At 38.5% G+C, this 18,063-nt stretch overlaps 2 protein-coding genes and 1 long non-coding RNA gene across 4 annotated transcripts; 1 reads left to right on the top strand and 2 right to left on the bottom strand.

The window, feature by feature from the left end:
• Window positions 1-471: 471 nt before the first annotated feature.
• LOC148696382 (uncharacterized) lies at window positions 472-1,933 on the bottom strand. 2 transcript variants are annotated; one of them, XR_015963659.1, is made up of 3 exons: window positions 1,390-1,933; window positions 956-1,076; window positions 472-850 (listed from the first exon to the last, which is right to left on the bottom strand). It is a non-coding gene; the product is annotated as an uncharacterized LOC148696382 (long non-coding RNA). The 2 variants fall into 2 exon arrangements; XR_015963658.1 differs by having other exon boundaries at window positions 1,433-1,889.
• Window positions 1,934-1,997: 64 nt separating this feature from the next.
• LOC148696383 (uncharacterized) lies at window positions 1,998-6,281 on the top strand. The gene is made up of 5 exons (XM_088695847.1): window positions 1,998-2,411; window positions 2,545-2,622; window positions 2,732-2,816; window positions 5,040-5,128; window positions 6,063-6,281. Exons 1-5 carry the CDS (start codon window positions 2,109-2,111, stop codon window positions 6,204-6,206), a joined length of 699 nt encoding a protein of 232 aa, XP_088551973.1. The 5' UTR covers window positions 1,998-2,108; the 3' UTR covers window positions 6,207-6,281.
• Window positions 6,282-11,661: 5,380 nt separating this feature from the next.
• On the bottom strand, window positions 11,662-14,283 carry LOC148696384 (uncharacterized). The gene is made up of 2 exons (XM_088695201.1): window positions 13,085-14,283; window positions 11,662-11,740 (listed from the first exon to the last, which is right to left on the bottom strand). Exons 1-2 carry the CDS (start codon window positions 14,281-14,283, stop codon window positions 11,662-11,664), a joined length of 1,278 nt encoding a protein of 425 aa, XP_088551327.1.
• Between the last annotated feature and the right edge of the window lie 3,780 nt (window positions 14,284-18,063).

Raw genomic sequence — 18,063 nt, forward strand, 5'->3', positions numbered from 1 at the left:
CTAATATCCTATTGCTAAGGAACCCGGATAGCTACCATGCCATGTAAGTCAATATGTCAACTGGATTGGTCACAATTAATATGATGGAATTTGGGGAGTGTTGCACGAGTTAGGGTATAAATTTTTAAAAATGAGATGCATTCTTTTGTAGCAGTTGAGCCTGGACTCCACATGCTTTTGACGCGCACCAGCTGTCACAATTCAAATGTCAAATCCAACAGTGACGGTGTAACTGACCAACGCTATGAGTTCTGTATGAGGTATAAAGGTGGAGGCGTGTTGGAGATCAAGCATCTCAACACGTCACTTGTTAGGACTGGTGCCAATGAGGACGAGCTCATCGGTTAAACCTTCACTTAAAAGGGTTTGCGCGATGGTTATGCCCACGTTGCCAGGTCCCATAACCGAAATCTTGGTGTGGATCCGAGTTAAAAATGGGTATCAAGAAGGCCTAGTGGTGAGCCTCAACTATTTAGATACGTTATTCTCATATACTTTGTAGCCTTCTTCAAGGCCTGGAATTATACAACTATTTTTTCCACTAATAGCTCTTATTTACATCTTTATTGGATTTGCGTCACTTCTTTTATATTAATAGAATTAGAGGATTGCACATGCTTCTTTTTGGATGCCAAAACATTTTTTTTTCCTTGTGGTTGAATGGGATTCTAAGCTTCAGATCTCGAAAATTGAGAGTTTCGAAAAACCTCACAGCCAGCACCAATGAGCTTAAACAGAACAGATGAGAGCTAATGAGATAGAGCTAAGCTACTTCACCACTTCCATAAGTCCACGTCTCCACCCAAGCCTAGACATCCCAACATTGCCCAGATACGTGTCCCATCTGGACCTGCAAGATTTACGCAGAATTGCAAAATTGGAAGAGGTTTAAGCATGAACAGATTGTAAAACGCAAAACTTACAGCAGCAAATTGGGTTGCAAGCGAGCACTAACCATCATGAATAAAAAGTGGGTACACTTTTTACACATTTAAACTTGAACCTGTGCATAACCAAGGTTTGGAATCCTACTGAAATCAGGAATAGGCCCTTGTAAGTTGCTGTTCCTCAAACTCCTGAAAGAAACAACAAAAACACAAAGATATTCAATCTTGACATGATTCGTCGTGTTAAATATTAAGAGCTACTTCTCGATTGTCATTCCAAACAACTAGCACCATCACCTAATGTGATATAACATCAGCTAGAAACGGGAGATGTTCCCTGCACAGTGGTTGGGAATATGCGTATCCCAACAAAAAACTATGATTCCCTCCATTATTGCTATGATTAATCACAAATCTTTTGGATTTACACCTCTGTAGTTGGAGCTTTAAATTTGATGTATGAATAAATAGAGATTGTAGTCGTTAGATCACACAATTTTACCTTTAAACTTACGAGAAGACATAGAATCAGAAGCAGCACTTACAACTTGAACAGTTTAGACATGTTGCTATACGAATCTGGAATTTTAGTCCCACCAAAGATGTTGTCAGCAGAGGCGAAAAAACTTAAATAAAAGAGAAAAAAATCTCAAAATCCAAGTAAACAGGAAGGCGAATCTTGTGAACCAAATCTGAGAAAACCCAATCTTGTGAACAGGAAGGCGAGGAGCAGAACGAAGCCGAACATAATCAAACCCAAGCTTCAGAAAACTGATCGGAATTTTGGTATCTAGGTTTTGAAGGATGCGAACACAGCTGGAATCAGTCAGATGAAGACAAAAATTAAGAGGCCACAGTCGAAACAGAAACTTGATCGATGATGATTTCTATGGTTTCAAGGGTGTCAACACAGGCGGAATCTGAGCAGAACAATACAGCTGAGATGTGTGAGAGACAAGCGGAAACAAACAGAACTCAATGATGGATGCGTGGAGTGAATGGGCAAAACAGTCATTCGACTTTACAAATGTGGAAACATCAAAAGAGACAGAGCAAAAATGGAAGGGCAAAAAAAAGGTTGAGTTTTAGCATATATGATGATGTATATAATAAAAAAAAGGTTGTACGAAATCATAGACCACCATAAGGAGAGCGTCGGTCTCGAGCCTACCCAAAGCTCGAAAAACAGAGCAGGGAGACTGTACCAGGGAGAGGCAGAAAATGGAAGACTCACTAGCAAAGGTGGAGCGAATCCAAACCCAAATCCTCGAACGCATATCAAAGCTTGAGAGCTCCACCTCCGCCTCTTTTCCCCAATCCACCTCCACCCCCATCCCTTCCTCAACTCAAAACGCCGCCGTCGGCGCCACCGAAGCCCGCCTCTCCGCCATTCTCCTCGCCAATGGCGTAAAAGACTTCGCCTTCAAGAGGGTTGCTTCGGATTACTACGATTGGTCCCTCGATGCCCGGCGCGACGCTCTCCGCGCTGCCTCAATCCACCATCTCTGCAAAAGCATTGTCTTGGTACCCAGCTTAATCTTTGTAGTCTTCATTGACTTAATCCTAATTCCTAATATCGAAAACGTTTTTAGGTTTCTACGAAATACCCCATTTGTAATTTTTTAATTATTTTACGACCTTGCATTTGCATTCCCAGGTTAACACTCAGGCCCAATCCAGTGTCGTTGATTGTAGTGACCGCAACAATTCAAAGTACTATGTTGTTGTTGTTCAGGTACTTATAGTGTCAATTTTTTTGTTGTTGTGGGGGTGTTTTAATCGAAACAATAACAACGCCGGTGTGTGAGTTGTATGAAATTGTGTCCTTCTGTTTTTGGGTGCAGTACACTGCTCGGTTTAATGCTGAAGCTGTTAAGAACTTCTTGTATTCGCTCAATGACGGCAAGATAGCGAAAAAGAAATTCAACAGTCAGTTCTTGTTCTCTTGAATCTTGATAATCAGTAACTTGTTGATAAGATCTCGATTACTGCGTTTGTGTATGTCAAAATGTTTGCATCTTGAGCTTATTATGTTCTTTCCATTTTTTGGTGTGAAATTCTGACGAGTGCATCATGTTATATGTACAACCATGGAGAATTCCTACTGTCAATTAGGTAGCAAACTAGCAATGTGAGTTCGTAGAAGGTGTCATGTGTAGACTAGTGATGGAAACATTGCGTCTCTTTGGTGAATGCTTTGAACAATGACAATATTCAATGTGATTTTGGGTTAGGTATTGTAATGTCTTAAAACGCTGATGTACCAATTTATACGCATTGATGTTTCATGACATGTAATCGTATTAGAGGATAATTTGTTATTGCCCAAGTTTACTTGATATGGCAATCTTAGATTCGCCGCTCTTCTTCCTTTACTCTTTCAAAAAAATTGGTCCAATTCTTTGCACATAGTTCTTCTTGAAAACCTATTTTCCGACAAATGGTTTCCATGTACATCAAATAAATATTCCTTCTGCTTGAGCGTACTCCTCTAAGTCCACGGAGTCTGTTCCAATGCTATAAGAGAACATTTCCCTCTCAACCCTCTTTTCACCTTGTTGGACAGGTTGAAAAATAGAAAAGTTGTTCCAATTGTCTTTTTTTTTATTTTTTTTATTTCTATGCCTCCTTTCTTTTCAGTATATAGTCTAGAAGTGTAAACATATTTTCTGCAATTTTGGGCCGTTCTGGTCCAACTGTTCTTGAGATGGATTTGTTATAATTTTGACTGCCCTCTGGATCTTGTTCCTTGATGTTTCCGGCACTAGACTGAACTTAGCAAAATTAGAGAACAACTAGAAACACACAAGATTTATACTGCTTCGGCAGAACTTTTGCCTACATTAAGTTGTGATTTCTCTAGGTAGAGAAACCACGGCATCTTTGATTAATAATAGAGTATACATTAATTCTGCAAATGCTAGGACTAATCCCTCTTTCCTCGACTGTCTCTCCGTTTCTCTCACTTCCTTTTCAGCCTTTCCTGCACCTCTATTTATAAGTATAGGACGTGGTTTACATCCTATTTTCTGATTAGGTTTCCTAGTCTATATGGGATAGGAAAGTTCACTTTCTTTCCTATTCCAATTTGGCTTCAAGGATTCCTAATCTACTTGTACAAGAAAACTTTAATTCTTTCCTAATCCTTGTAGGATAAGAATCTGTGCACCTTTAGCTTTCCTAATACAATCCTAAACAAAATAGGACTTTAACAAAAGACGAACCAAATCCTAACAGGATTTATGCATGAGTTTCTTAGATCCACCAATTTATTTCTTCATTCTCCCAACGAAAATTGGTCCAGCTCTTTGCACATTGATCGTCTTGGGAATCTGCTTTTCAAGAAAATGTTTTCCAGGATTTTATATGTGCATACACTGTACTAAATATCCTCTCTGCTTGAGCCTTCTCCTTAACCGATGGAGATGTGTTCCAATGTTACTTCTAGGATTCATATAGCCGACCCCACTTGGTGGGATAAGGCTTTGTTGTTGTTGTTGCTCTTTTGCCTCGTTGGACAGTTGATTAAATAAACAGAATTAATCCAACTCCATTCCATGTTTGTTTCTCAATACTGCTGCTTTACTCCCATGAGCATCTTTATTTTTCACATCTACTGTATTGTTGTGTGAGCTTTTCGTGCATCTGTTTTTGGTATGGCTTGATTCATAATCTTCTCATTTTCCCCCATTTTTCCTTCACTCTGAAAGAACAATGGTCCAACTCTCTGCACATAATTTTGTTTTTGCAACCTATTATCAAATAAAAATAAAAAATCTGTCCTTTTTTATCTTTCTTATAGTTATAGGGATGTGTTGCAATTGCTTTGGTAGATTTTTTTCGTTAACCCCTTTGCGTCATTGGACATTTGAGATTAAAGAGTGTCAGTCCAACTCCATTCTTTGTTTCTTTTTGTATTACTCCTACTGCATTTCCATAAACCATCCTTTCTTTCATTTTTTAAAAATCTACTGAAAATGTGCTCCAAACCTCAATGAATAAACGAAGGGGTTTTCCAGAATTAGTTGCTTTGTTTGCTTTTCTTTCTGTTCTCCCCTGTCAGGTTTTTAAATTGAGATCTTCAATTTTAGTCAGCTTTCTTACTTTATTGTATATTTCAAAAGGTAATAGGGGTTGTTGTTGGTTATGCAGTGAGGCTTGCGCCTGAGGATACTTCAATACAATTGACTGGGTTTGAGCACAATGCAGTTACATGTGTTGGCATGAAAACAGACATTCCAGTGAGCACTTGTTTTTTGCAATTATTTACGATGTATTTCATGTCCTTTGAAACTGGAATTATTTTGAATGGTCTTGTGGTACAGGAATCATTTCTTCTTGACATGATACTTAAGATTCCTTGCCTCTCACATATCTATGCCTTGATAATTATAAAACTTGGTATTAACTGATGTAGTCAGAAGTCTGATGTGATTGATGAGAAAAACTAGGATGGATCCCGTTTCTAAATTATTTGTTCATCTCTTTTAAACTTTCTCTAACATGAAGGATCCTATTTTTATTTTAGATTTGGTAACTTATATTTGGATTTTAGTGCACATATAACCGTCACATTCTTTAAATTACACGTGTATTGTCCGGAGTTCTTGAGACGAACCACTTCAGTGTCGTTTCATGACAGGTTAAGCTCTAGCACACAGGCCCTTCGTTCAATTGCCTGATGCCTGCTTTATATGTTCAATCCTTCCAACCTTTCCTGATGCCTGCTTTATATGTTCAATCCTTCCAACCTTCAGACCAGCTGTTAAGCTGGCCCATTGTATTGGTTGTCTTGATTAATGATTATCTGCCACTCTGTTGGACAAAAAACTGATTGATAGTGAGAGTTAGACCTCTGTTGAGAGGTTTGGCAGACAACAAACAACCTTGTGTGTGTTTTTTCACATGCATTAGTGTACGGAGCAGCATATAATGTTTGAAATATGTGGAGCTTGAATCAAGTGGGCATTCACATTCCTATCATGGGTCCTATAATGTGTCGTACACTAGAAAAGATCGCAATGACAGAACATTATGAAATGAGATCGTAGTGATTATTTGTGACCACTGACAACACCTAACACCTCATCACACGAATTTTAATAAGCATAAGGCGAGCACATATGGTTGGTTTTGCTGTTCCTATTGTGACGATGATCTGTCGGTTGTTTTCAGGTGATTATGGATGAAGCAATTGAGAAACTTAGTCCTGATTTCTTCTGGCTGGGCGGCGGCGAGGTTGATCTGAAGCTGGGCATCAGAACCTCAGAATTTATAAGCTATGCTAAACCTTTTATCGTGAGCTGCAGTGGTTCTTGATTTATCCACAGAAAAGAATACGTTATTAAACAAAACCTACAAATTAATACATGAAACGAAGAAATGTTTTTCGGAGTTGGTTTGTAGTTTTGTTACTCCCACCGATGATCGATTTATTTCAAAAACATTGAGTCCCATAACTATGTAGTTTATGTATAGAGCAGGTGCAGCTATCCTACCAGCTTTTATGAATTGCTACTGCTTTTCTTCCTGCCAATTTTAAACGAAAATGTAATGTGGAAGGCATTCAGTGCATGGATAGGAACATCGAATTTGTGGAACATAACCCTCTTTGCGGTGTGCTTAATTGAAAATTGGAAAAGAGCTGATGTGATGCTACTAGCTACCGATTAACCAAAAAAATAAGGGGTCAACCACATCAACAAATAAATGAAGCACGATGTATCAGTTTTTTCACATTGCACCTTGAGATTTTTGAAATCCTATTAATTTTTGTCTATCATTTACTCTACTAAATTAATAACGGGGCCAACTGTGTAATTTATTATCGTTTTAGAAAATGAAGTATTTGATTCAAGGGAAGCTAAAACTCTATAATAACTAATTTTTGCCCGAATGGTGTGGGCATGGCTTCAATATCAACAAAAAAATGGTCTCACGTCATCAATTTAGTAATTGACCGGACAATCAAATAGGCAGAAAGTATAAATTGTTATGGTAAAATTTCATGTGTAATGTAAGAATGAACATATCGTGGTTCATTTTAAAAAATTGTTTTGAAGTGTGAATGTAACTAGCTAAAGTACCGACCATGACAACACAGAAGGTTGTGACACATCCATGTAATATGTCTCTCACCTTTGTTACAGTAATTTAGTAAACTATCAACATAAAAAAATTTAAAAAAAAAAATAAAAATGTTTCTCACCTTTGTTACAATAATTTATTAAACTATCAACATACAAAATAAAAAAAATAAAATAAAATAAAAACACATGCAAACAATGGGAGCAGCCATCATCCATCAAATCAACACTTTGTCACTACTCGCTAGTGGACCATTCTTTGTTGCATAAAGGAACTTGATGTTATAAATAGTCGAAAGAGAGGGAGAAACTTTGTTGAAGGTTGAAGTGAAATACGACCAAAGTATCATACCGTTTTATTATCTTTGCTTGTTTTTATATATGGCAGATGGTACGAAAGAAGAGGAATAAAAGAAACTTGTATGATTTATTTCTGCTCCTGTTTGCACTTTTGTTGTTCACAAGAGAGAACTAAAGTTGGTTTTTTCAATCCATATCTAGGGTCTCAAAATTACCCTTTTATATAAGTAAATTCAACCATCAATACATATACAACCTTACAAAACCATGAGAAAAAATACTGTAGCAAAATAGTGAGAACTATTTATCCAATGCAACAATCTTCAATGAATAGTCGTCACTCACATGGCATCCATTATTACAACACTCAGCCTTGGATGTCCATGCATCATTGATGCGAACTAATTCAGCACACAAATTAAAACCCTCTTGTGACAATTGTAGTAAAGATGCAAGTAGGGATCGTTCTAGACCGGGGATTAGGAGGGATTACTAATTCACTTGGAAATTGACTCAAAAACGTAAAACAAACGTTAAAACACTAAACAAATCAAAAGACTCAAAGAATACAAAACACTTATAAACACAAACTAAGACACTTTCTAACTAAATTAGACACTAAAGTAAAGGGGGATTGAGGTTTTGACGAAATTAACTAAATGCAAAGATTGTAATTAAAAGGCAGAATATAAATATGAATGTGATGAAAATATGGATGAATGCTAGCTAGAAGGTTCTTCTCCACACATGTTACACTTGCATACCATTTGATTTTCAGTTGGTCTTTCGATGAATTATGAAACTCAACACCCCGGGTTAATTAGGTCCGCTTAAATTAACCGTCAAGTTTTCCTTAAGTTAATGAATTGGATGGGTTAGCGCAACGCAATTCAAAACATTCTCTAAAAGTCCTTTACGTGAAAAGCACAATAAAGATACAATCAAAGATCATTAAGCATCATGAAAACTATAAGTGTCGACGAGGCATTCGTTACTATGATGAGCATGAAACTAGTGCCAAGAATTCATTTAACGCGATTGTTTATAAGCAACCTCCACTACTTGTGAATATAAATTCATAACTATTAGGTGAAACTCACTTATATTCTAGCGTCATATTCATGCATGAAAATTAAGCGTGCACTCTCAATAAACATACACAAATAAGTTATCAATCAAGCAGTTAAACAAATTGAATCCACAATACATGAAATTCCAACCAAAAGTAATCAAATCATATTGCAAGCATAAACATGGTTTTGAATCACCCCCTAGCTAAATAGGGGTTTAGCCTCTCATGTTCACAGAAAGAGAAATACAATTGAATTTAAACATAAAGCACAAAGGATTGATTACACCTAGAACGCCCAACGAATCCACTTGAATTTCGGCGCGTCCAAGCTCCTCTTTCCTCTTCTCCTTGCTGCGGCAGAGATGTTGTGTGGGTTTATTTGGGTGATTTTTCTGACTTTGGGATGGATTTAGGGTGTTAAAGTGGGCGGCAATGGTGGTGGAAAGGTGTATGGAGGTGTGGAAGGTGGCTGGAGTGGAGGGGATGGCTGCGGCAGTTGCTGGAATGGCAGGGAGAAGTTCGGCTGGAATGGCAGGGAGAAAGTGCGGCTGTTGGGAGAAAATAATTGGTTTATTAGGGTAGAATGGTGAAGAGTGCGGCTGCATGAATTAGGGTGAATGATTATGGAATGCCACGGCTTAGGGGGAATTATGGGAGAATGGCTGAATGGGTGCTACGGCTTATGGTGGAAAAATGGGAGAATGTGAGGAGTGACGGCTAGGGAGAAAATTAAAGGGAACGGCTGAGATTAGAACTAGAAGGCTTAGGGTTTATGGATGATGGATGGGAGATGCGGCTAGGGGTTTAAAACATATATGATTTCAGAAATAAACCCTAGCTTGTTTTTATTAACTAAAATAAATTCAAAGACTTCTAGAATTTAGGAAATAAAATCAGAAATTAAAGGGAGACTAGGGCCTTGGTTTTGTGTTCTAAAGTACCTACAAGGTCTTCAAAGTGGCTAGAAAATACGGATGTTTAGATTAGGAAAGGTTACCAAAACGGGAAACTTAGGGTTAACTTTCCTACTTCAAGTAGGAAACCTTGTTTGAGTAGGATTCCTCGTTTTGGTAAGAATTCATCGTTGGAGTAGGAATTCGTCGTTTCTTCAAATCTTCAACTCATTCATTCCTCTTTCGCTCCAAAAGACTCCAATTTGCATCTTCTTGCACACTTTGGCCTTATAATCTGAAAATACACAAAAGTAGCCTTAAACACTAAAATAGCTAAGTAAACACAACATAACGACACGAGAACAAGCTAATTAAGTCGCATGAATATGCTCCTATCAAATTCCCCCACACTTAACTTTTGCTAGTCCTCGAGCAAAACAAAACAACTAAAGTAAACAAGACGAAAAATAAACAAACGAAACATAACCTAAACCTTCCAACATTTGCCTCAGGGATTTCCAATGAAACATGACATGTCAAAGATCATTACTCACATAGCTTTTAGTCTTCCTTCCCCTCAAGCACATACTTAATCATAGTCACCATTCACTAGTTCGCATTTAATCAATTAAAACACATTTTGAATGTGTAACATGCCTTAGAGAATTCCCTCAATTCCTCACTAGTTATGCACTCAATTTTCACTCAAATTGTCTAATTACACACCCTACACTAGTTATATGTGAGAAGATTGATGTAAACATGAAAGACTAGTACTCACATATGTTATAACAAAGAACGCAATTTCTGGAGTAATTAAACATGTTTAGATATGATCTCATGAATGGGATGCTACTACTTAGATGCGAGAACCAGTGACACCATATGCTCATACCAAATTCAATCTCCACAATTGAAATGCACAACACTCAAGATAGAAGTCAAGGGTTGTAACGGGGCTTCGGGTATTGGCTCACAAGGAAAGGTAGGGATAAACAAAAGTTCTTTAAGCAATAGCAAGCAAAGTAATGAAATTAAGACCTAGAATTCCCTTAGAATGCAGAAATCAACTGTTAGACAAATAGGGGAGATTCAAACAACTCTTAGGGCCTAATTCATTGTTTTGGGCCCTTACGTCAACAAACCATACTTTGGAACTCTTTTTCATCTCTTTTCAACTCTTTTTTTTTTTTTTTTTTTCACTTTTTTTTTTTTTTTTTTTTTTTTTTTTTTTTTTTTTTTTTCTAGCCGTGCCTATGGCACATAACTCACATCAATAATCCTTCCCCCACACTTATTTTCTGCAACACATTAATCAAAAGGAATTCATTCATGCTTACTATGCTTTAAGAACAAGGGTACGGATGGTCCTAATCTAGGCTAGGTGAGGATGATATGGGTTAACAAAGAACATGGCTAACACAGCTCAATGGGGTTAAACTTAAACACAAAATGAGTGACGGGCACATGGCTGTTTGGCTTTGATGGTGGTCACTACACAACTTCATCTTGAATATGTGTTATGCAAATCAATGACATGCTTTGAATGAAATGGGCATGAGTTCTAGCATTTGGAACTAAGTGATGAAACGCCTTCTAAGTAGTAACCGAGCAATGAGTAATGAGATCATGCAACGACTTAAGAAAACAATGATGCACAGATTATTAACTCTCCAAATAATGTTTAGGCTCAAGTCTCACCGGGATGTAGCGTTAGTTTGAGTTCCTTCCTTCAAGCATGTTACAAAAACTGATTTTTTTCTTTTGTGATTACATGTGAATTCGTAAATTATAACTACAACCAAGCATAAACCAAAGAGTATATCAAATGTCCATCCATGTTTGTAACTTTCTTTAATCATCATGCAATCAGAAACCAAATCCTCATCATTGCGTTGGAAGGTGACCTACGACACAAACAAACACACAAAAACAACTCTTTTTGGGTTTTTCAAAACAATTTTTTACATTTTTATGGTATTTTCGGATTTTTAAGTCAACACACTCTAAAACACTCTAAAATAGCTTAAAAACACTTAAAAACAGTGGGAAACAAGTTTAGACATGTTAGGTGGTAATACCCTACGAATTTCATGCAAAAATATCTCAAAACAGAATGTTACCCCCCCACACTTAAACTAAACATTGTCCTCAATGTTTCAAGCTTAAAATCACACCAAATAAAAGTAAACACAAAAACATGGCAGAATGTAAATAACAAAGAGAAGAGGTTAGGAACGCAAATCTGGTTATGGATTGTAAATTCCATCTTCTCCTTGTTGAATGCATGGGTTGCCTCCCAAGAAGCGCTTGCTTTAACGTCTTCCAGCCGGACGAAACCTTCTTTTAATCTTCACTCTGGCTCACGGAATGGGGGGGTATGTCCTCCACGGTATACTTCTTGAAATTTCTCGTAGTATGGCTCACTGAATGGGAGGGGATAGTGATCCTCCCTGATGGTGGTGCTTCGGTTCCGACAATCCATATAACTGCTCCCACCACCTGTAAATCGATTGGGCTCAATGTCCCCATTTGAAGTTTCGGCCATATTGGGTGGTTGTAGACCAATCACTCCAAGTTCTTCTCCAATGGTGGTGCTTGATACATCCTTCGTGGTAAGTGTGGATCCTTTCGGCCCTTTGTCCTTATGCATATCTACGACAAAGCAAGAACGGCTATCGTTAGGATTCTTAATAGAGTCATAAACATTAAATTTAATTATATCACCACCAAACTCCATTGTTAGTGCTCCCTTGGCCACATCGATCTTTGTTTGGGCCGTTTTCATGAATGGACGGCCTAGCAAGAGTGGCAATGATGGAGCATCGCTCGAATCCTCCATGTCTAAGACATAGAAATCTGCAGGAAAGATGAGATGATTAACCTGCACTAAAACATCCTCAAGGACTCCCTTGGGATAAACATTAGAACGATCGGCCAATTGAATTACAACGCCATCTTGTTTTAACTCACCAAGGTTCATAGATGCATAAATGGAATATGGCATGACATTAATAGAAGCACCTAAATCTAACATGCATTGTTCAAATTTAGTTTTTCCAATTATGCATGGGATAGTAAAGCTCCCTGGATCCTTACATTTTGGAGGCAACTTTCGTTGCAAAACCGCCGATACATTTTCACTCACTTTCACAACTTCTTTGTTTGAAATTCTTTTCCTAGTTGTGCATAACTCTTTTAAAAACTTTGCATACCTCGGGACTTGTTTAATGGCATCAAGTAAAGGAATGTTTACTTGGACCTTCCTAAACGTCTCCAGAATGTCTTTCTCCTGCTCCTCCTTCTTTGTTTGCATGAACCTACTAGGTAAAGGCACATTGAAAGGAAAAACATTAGTAGGAACCGAATTTGACACATTCTTACCCTTTTTGGCCGAATTAGACAATTTGGAGTCATTTGAAGCTTGTGGCAAAGGTGTTTCCACCTTTGCTGTGGGTTGGCTTGCTTCATCCTCTTCAATTCTCCGTCTTTCATCCTCTTCGGGGGCTTGATGGTGATAGTTTGGATGTAATGCCAACTTCCTTGCCACTTCTCAAGGTAATTGCGTTGGCCGTTTCGAACCCTCCTTTTGGGTTTGGAATGGTGGAACTAGGGAGTTGTCCGGGATCTCGAAACTTACCTACAAACTCGGCAATCTGCCCAATTTGTTTCTCAAGTTGATCCACCCTCTTATCTTGGTTTTGCATAGCCTTCGCTTGATCTTCCTGCCCATTAGACAACTTAGTTAGTATCTTAAGAAGTGCATCATTGTCAAGAGACGTACCTGAGGCACTTGGGCCGGATTGGGCTTGATTTTGGGGTGGGCCGTAGGTTTTGGAAAAGAACCCCGGGGGTTGTTGCCTAAAGACTCCTTGGTTCTGAGGTTGCTGGGAATCCCTCCACTTGAAATTTGGGTGGTCTCGCCACCCCGGATTATACGTGTTGGAGTATGGATCATGTCTTGACTGATTTTGGCTTTGAAACCCAATGGCATTCGCACTCTCCCATCCGCCATTCTCGATGAGTTGAGGACACTTTTCGGAGACATGTCCTTGGATAGAACATACGCCACATACCACAGGTCCTTGCATCTTCATTCCCTCGGCCATCTGTGACATAATGGAAGTAAGATTAGCTAACTGTGAATGAATATCAGGTGCGGAACTTACCTCATGAACCTGCTGCCGTGGGGGTCCTCTTTGGCCTACTCCTTCATACTGTTGAGCGTTCAATGCTCGGTTAGCGATCAAGACCTTGGCATCCCTGGGCGTCTTGTCCACCAATGCTCCACCCGCCGAAGCATCAAGCATTTGACGTTCTAGAGGTAAGAGACCCTCGTAGAAATATTGCAAGAGCAACTCCTCCTTCATCTGATGCTGTGGACAAGAAGCAACAAGTGATTTAAATCGTTCATAATACGTAGGAAAAGACTCACCTTCTTCTTGCTGGATTCCGCTTATCTTTTTGCGTAGGAGGATGATGCGAGAAGTTGGAAAGAACTTCTCCAAGTACGCTCTCTTCATACTCTCCCAAGAAGTGACAGTGCCGGGAGCTAACTCATATAACCAATCTTTGGCTTTATCCATCAAAGAGAATGGAAAAGCCTTCATCTTCAAGATATTTCCGTCAACAGTGACGGGAGTCATACTAGAGCAAACTACTTCAAATTCTTTCAAATGTTTGTTAGGATCTTCCATGGACAAGCCATGGTATTTAGGAATATGATGAAGCAAACTTGACTTTAATTCAAACTCATCCGTCTTACCTTGGGCAGCCGTGGGGTATTGAATGCACAAGGGTGCGGCATTATCCAATCCCGAGGCCGAAAGCTCCTTGAGTGTCCGGGTATCCACGGCCATGACTTGTGGTTCCTCAAAGATCCTTGCCGTGGGTTCTTCCTCCTCCTCTAGAACTTGTTCTTCGAGGTCAGGTTCTGGGCTTTGTGGACTTGGTTCGTGTCGCTTCCTCTTCCGTCTCAAAGTCCTCTCAAAATCGCTGTCAAAATCAGAGATATGCTCACGAATCGGTTGAGAACTCCGAGTCATGCACTAGTACCTAAAACAAGGAAAACAAAACAAGGTCAGAATTCCTAACAAAAACTAAATTAAACAGAAAGTAACAATCCAAGGGATTAGCAAAGTTGCTAATCCCCGGCAACGGCGCCAAAAATTTGATGCGAACTAATTCAGCACACAAATTAAAACCCTCTTGTGACAATTGTAGTAAAGATGCAAGTAGGGATCGTTCTAGACCGGGGATTAGGAGGGATTACTAATTCACTTGGAAATTGACTCAAAAACGTAAAACAAACGTTAAAACACTAAACAAATCAAAAGACTCAAAGAATACAAAACACTTATAAACACAAACTAAGACACTTTCTAACTAAATTAGACACTAAAGTAAAGGGGGATTGAGGTTTTGACGAAATTAACTAAATGCAAAGATTGTAATTAAAAGGCAGAATATAAATATGAATGTGATGAAAATATGGATGAATGCTAGCTAGAAGGTTCTTCTCCACACATGTTACACTTGCATACCATTTGATTTTCAGTTGGTCTTTCGATGAATTATGAAACTCAACACCCCGGGTTAATTAGGTCCGCTTAAATTAACCGTCAAGTTTTCCTTAAGTTAATGAATTGGATGGGTTAGCGCAACGCAATTCAAAACATTCTCTAAAAGTCCTTTACGTGAAAAGCACAATAAAGATACAATCAAAGATCATTAAGCATCATGAAAACTATAAGTGTCGACGAGGCATTCGTTACTATGATGAGCATGAAACTAGTGCCAAGAATTCATTTAACGCGATTGTTTATAAGCAACCTCCACTACTTGTGAATATAAATTCATAACTATTAGGTGAAACTCACTTATATTCTAGCGTCATATTCATGCATGAAAATTAAGCGTGCACTCTCAATAAACATACACAAATAAGTTATCAATCAAGCAGTTAAACAAATTGAATCCACAATACATGAAATTCCAACCAAAAGTAATCAAATCATATTGCAAGCATAAACATGGTTTTGAATCACCCCCTAGCTAAATAGGGGTTTAGCCTCTCATGTTCACAGAAAGAGAAATACAATTGAATTTAAACATAAAGCACAAAGGATTGATTACACCTAGAACGCCCAACGAATCCACTTGAATTTCGGCGCGTCCAAGCTCCTCTTTCCTCTTCTCCTTGCTGCGGCAGAGATGTTGTGTGGGTTTATTTGGGTGATTTTTCTGACTTTGGGATGGATTTAGGGTGTTAAAGTGGGCGGCAATGGTGGTGGAAAGGTGTATGGAGGTGTGGAAGGTGGCTGGAGTGGAGGGGATGGCTGCGGCAGTTGCTGGAATGGCAGGGAGAAGTTCGGCTGGAATGGCAGGGAGAAAGTGCGGCTGTTGGGAGAAAATAATTGGTTTATTAGGGTAGAATGGTGAAGAGTGCGGCTGCATGAATTAGGGTGAATGATTATGGAATGCCACGGCTTAGGGGGAATTATGGGAGAATGGCTGAATGGGTGCTACGGCTTATGGTGGAAAAATGGGAGAATGTGAGGAGTGACGGCTAGGGAGAAAATTAAAGGGAACGGCTGAGATTAGAACTAGAAGGCTTAGGGTTTATGGATGATGGATGGGAGATGCGGCTAGGGGTTTAAAACATATATGATTTCAGAAATAAACCCTAGCTTGTTTTTATTAACTAAAATAAATTCAAAGACTTCTAGAATTTAGGAAATAAAATCAGAAATTAAAGGGAGACTAGGGCCTTGGTTTTGTGTCCTAAAGTACCTACAAGGTCTTCAAAGTGGCTAGAAAATACGGATGTTTAGATTAGGAAAGGTTACCAAAACGGGAAACTTAGGGTTAACTTTCCTACTTCAAGTAGGAAACCTTGTTTGAGTAGGATTCCTCGTTTTGGTAAGAATTCATCGTTGGAGTAGGAATTCGTCGTTTCTTCAAATCTTCAACTCATTCATTCCTCTTTCGCTCCAAAAGACTCCAATTTGCATCTTCTTGCACACTTTGGCCTTATAATCTGAAAATACACAAAAGTAGCCTTAAACACTAAAATAGCTAAGTAAACACAACATAACGACACGAGAACAAGCTAATTAAGTCGCATGAATATGCTCCTATCAATCATCGACATATACTGCTACTATAGCAAACCTAGAGTCTGATTTCTTAATAAGCACACAAGGATAAATGACATTATTGGTACATTCTTCCTTGATTACATACTCATTAAGAAACTTTATACCACATCCTTCCAGATTATTTTAGCCCATATAACGATTGCCTTAATTTAATTGAGAGCACACATCATGGTTTGTTAATTGCTTCGGGCAACTTAAGTCCTTTTGGGATTTCCATATAGGAACGTAATTGCATACATTCCGGGAGAGTATGTCTCCTCATAATCAATTACGAGTTTTTTGTCAAAAACCTTGCGCAATGAGTTGTGCATTATATCTTGCAATCTTGTTTTTCTCATTGCGCTTTCTTATGAACACCCATTTGTAACCTATAGGGTTTGCTCCAAGCGGGCTTTACCAAACTAACAAACCCCGACCCAGAATATCCATCTGGACACCTAGATCGAGTTGTGTTGGCCGACACCTGAAAGCTTATGAAGCCATAAAGTGATGGTGATGCGGAAAGTGCAAACTAATTTAACCTAAAATAACTAATTCTAAAGTGCGTATGTGCGCGGGATTGAACCCATTCCACACGTGATGTCAGAGCACAAGTAAAAGTGCAGTAAAGGTAAAGTAATGATATATGGACTACTGGTCCAAAAACACTTCGTTTTTCCAAGGAATATAATTCTGCCTGGATCGCATCTTTCCACTTTAGCCAATCTTGGCTCTGTTTACATTCATTAATAAAGTGTGGCTCAATATCATAGCTTACTATGATTTCAGTGGCTACTGCGAATGCAAACATATCGTCGATAATTATTTCATTTGGATTCCACAGTTCATTAGTACAAGCATAATTTATGGAGATTTCTTTACTTTCATGTATTTCTGTCTCTTCAAGGATATGTGTCTCATCAATGACATTTCGCTTTTTTAGAAGTACAGAATCATAAATTGTAAGTTCATCATTCATTTCATTTTCATGAATGGTTTCATTTGGATTCAGATGTGCCTTCATCTTCCTCTTTCTAGGAGCTAAATCTTTTGAACCTAAGTTTCTACTACGCTTCAGGCATGCAATGGATGAATCATTTGTTGCCACATTATTATGCCCACGAGGGACATCAACTCTTGCAGGCACATTTGCAATTGGTACATATGATTTTTCCACTTATGCATCATTACATGCAACTGGCATTTGATTGGCAATACCTTGAAGATGAACAATTGTTCTCACTTCATTTTCACACTAAGTGCTTTCTTCTGGAATTTCTTTTCTTCCTTAACGGCAGTTGTCTCATCAAAGTGACAACCCTCATAACAAGCCCTAAAAATATCACCTGTCAAGCGTTCCAAATATCGAATCATAGATGGTGAATCAAAACCTACATAATAAATTCTCAATATGCACTGAGGTCCCATTTTAGTACGTTATGGTGGTGTGACAGGCGCGTAGACGGCACAACCAAAAAATAGTAAATATGAAATGTTTGGTTGGTGCCCAAATACGAGTTGTACTAAGGAGTATTAATGGTTGGCAACATGCTCAATTGAACTAATGATGTAGTATGTAGGATGGCATGTCCCTATGTAGAAACTGGCAACTTCGTTTCTTATGAATAGAGTGCGAGCTATTAATTGAAGCCGCTTGATAAATGCTTTTGCTAAATCATTTTGAGT

The sequence above is a fragment of the Pyrus communis genome, chromosome 6, assembly GCF_041283825.1.
Source record: "Pyrus communis isolate YQ-2024b chromosome 6, ASM4128382v1, whole genome shotgun sequence".
Taxonomy (NCBI): domain Eukaryota; kingdom Viridiplantae; phylum Streptophyta; class Magnoliopsida; order Rosales; family Rosaceae; genus Pyrus; species Pyrus communis.

What these genes read in the sequence shown, in the direction of transcription:
- LOC148696383 (XM_088695847.1), top strand. Translation starts at nt 2,109, where the DNA reads ATGGAAGACTCACTAGCAAAGGTGGAGCGAATCCAAACCCAAATCCTC. An exon ending in TCTGCAAAAGCATTGTCTTG is followed by an intron (nt 2,412 to 2,544) that starts GTACCCAGCTTA and finishes TTGCATTCCCAG; the next exon opens with GTTAACACTCAGGCCCAATC. An exon ending in GCATGAAAACAGACATTCCA is followed by an intron (nt 5,129 to 6,062) that starts GTGAGCACTTGT and finishes GGTTGTTTTCAG; the next exon opens with GTGATTATGGATGAAGCAAT.
- LOC148696384 (XM_088695201.1), bottom strand. Translation starts at nt 14,283, where the DNA reads ATGACTCGGAGTTCTCAACCGATTCGTGAGCATATCTCTGATTTTGAC. An exon ending in TTTAGGCAACAACCCCCGGG is followed by an intron (nt 11,741 to 13,084) that starts GTTCTTTTCCAA and finishes ATCGATTTACAG; the next exon opens with GTGGTGGGAGCAGTTATATG.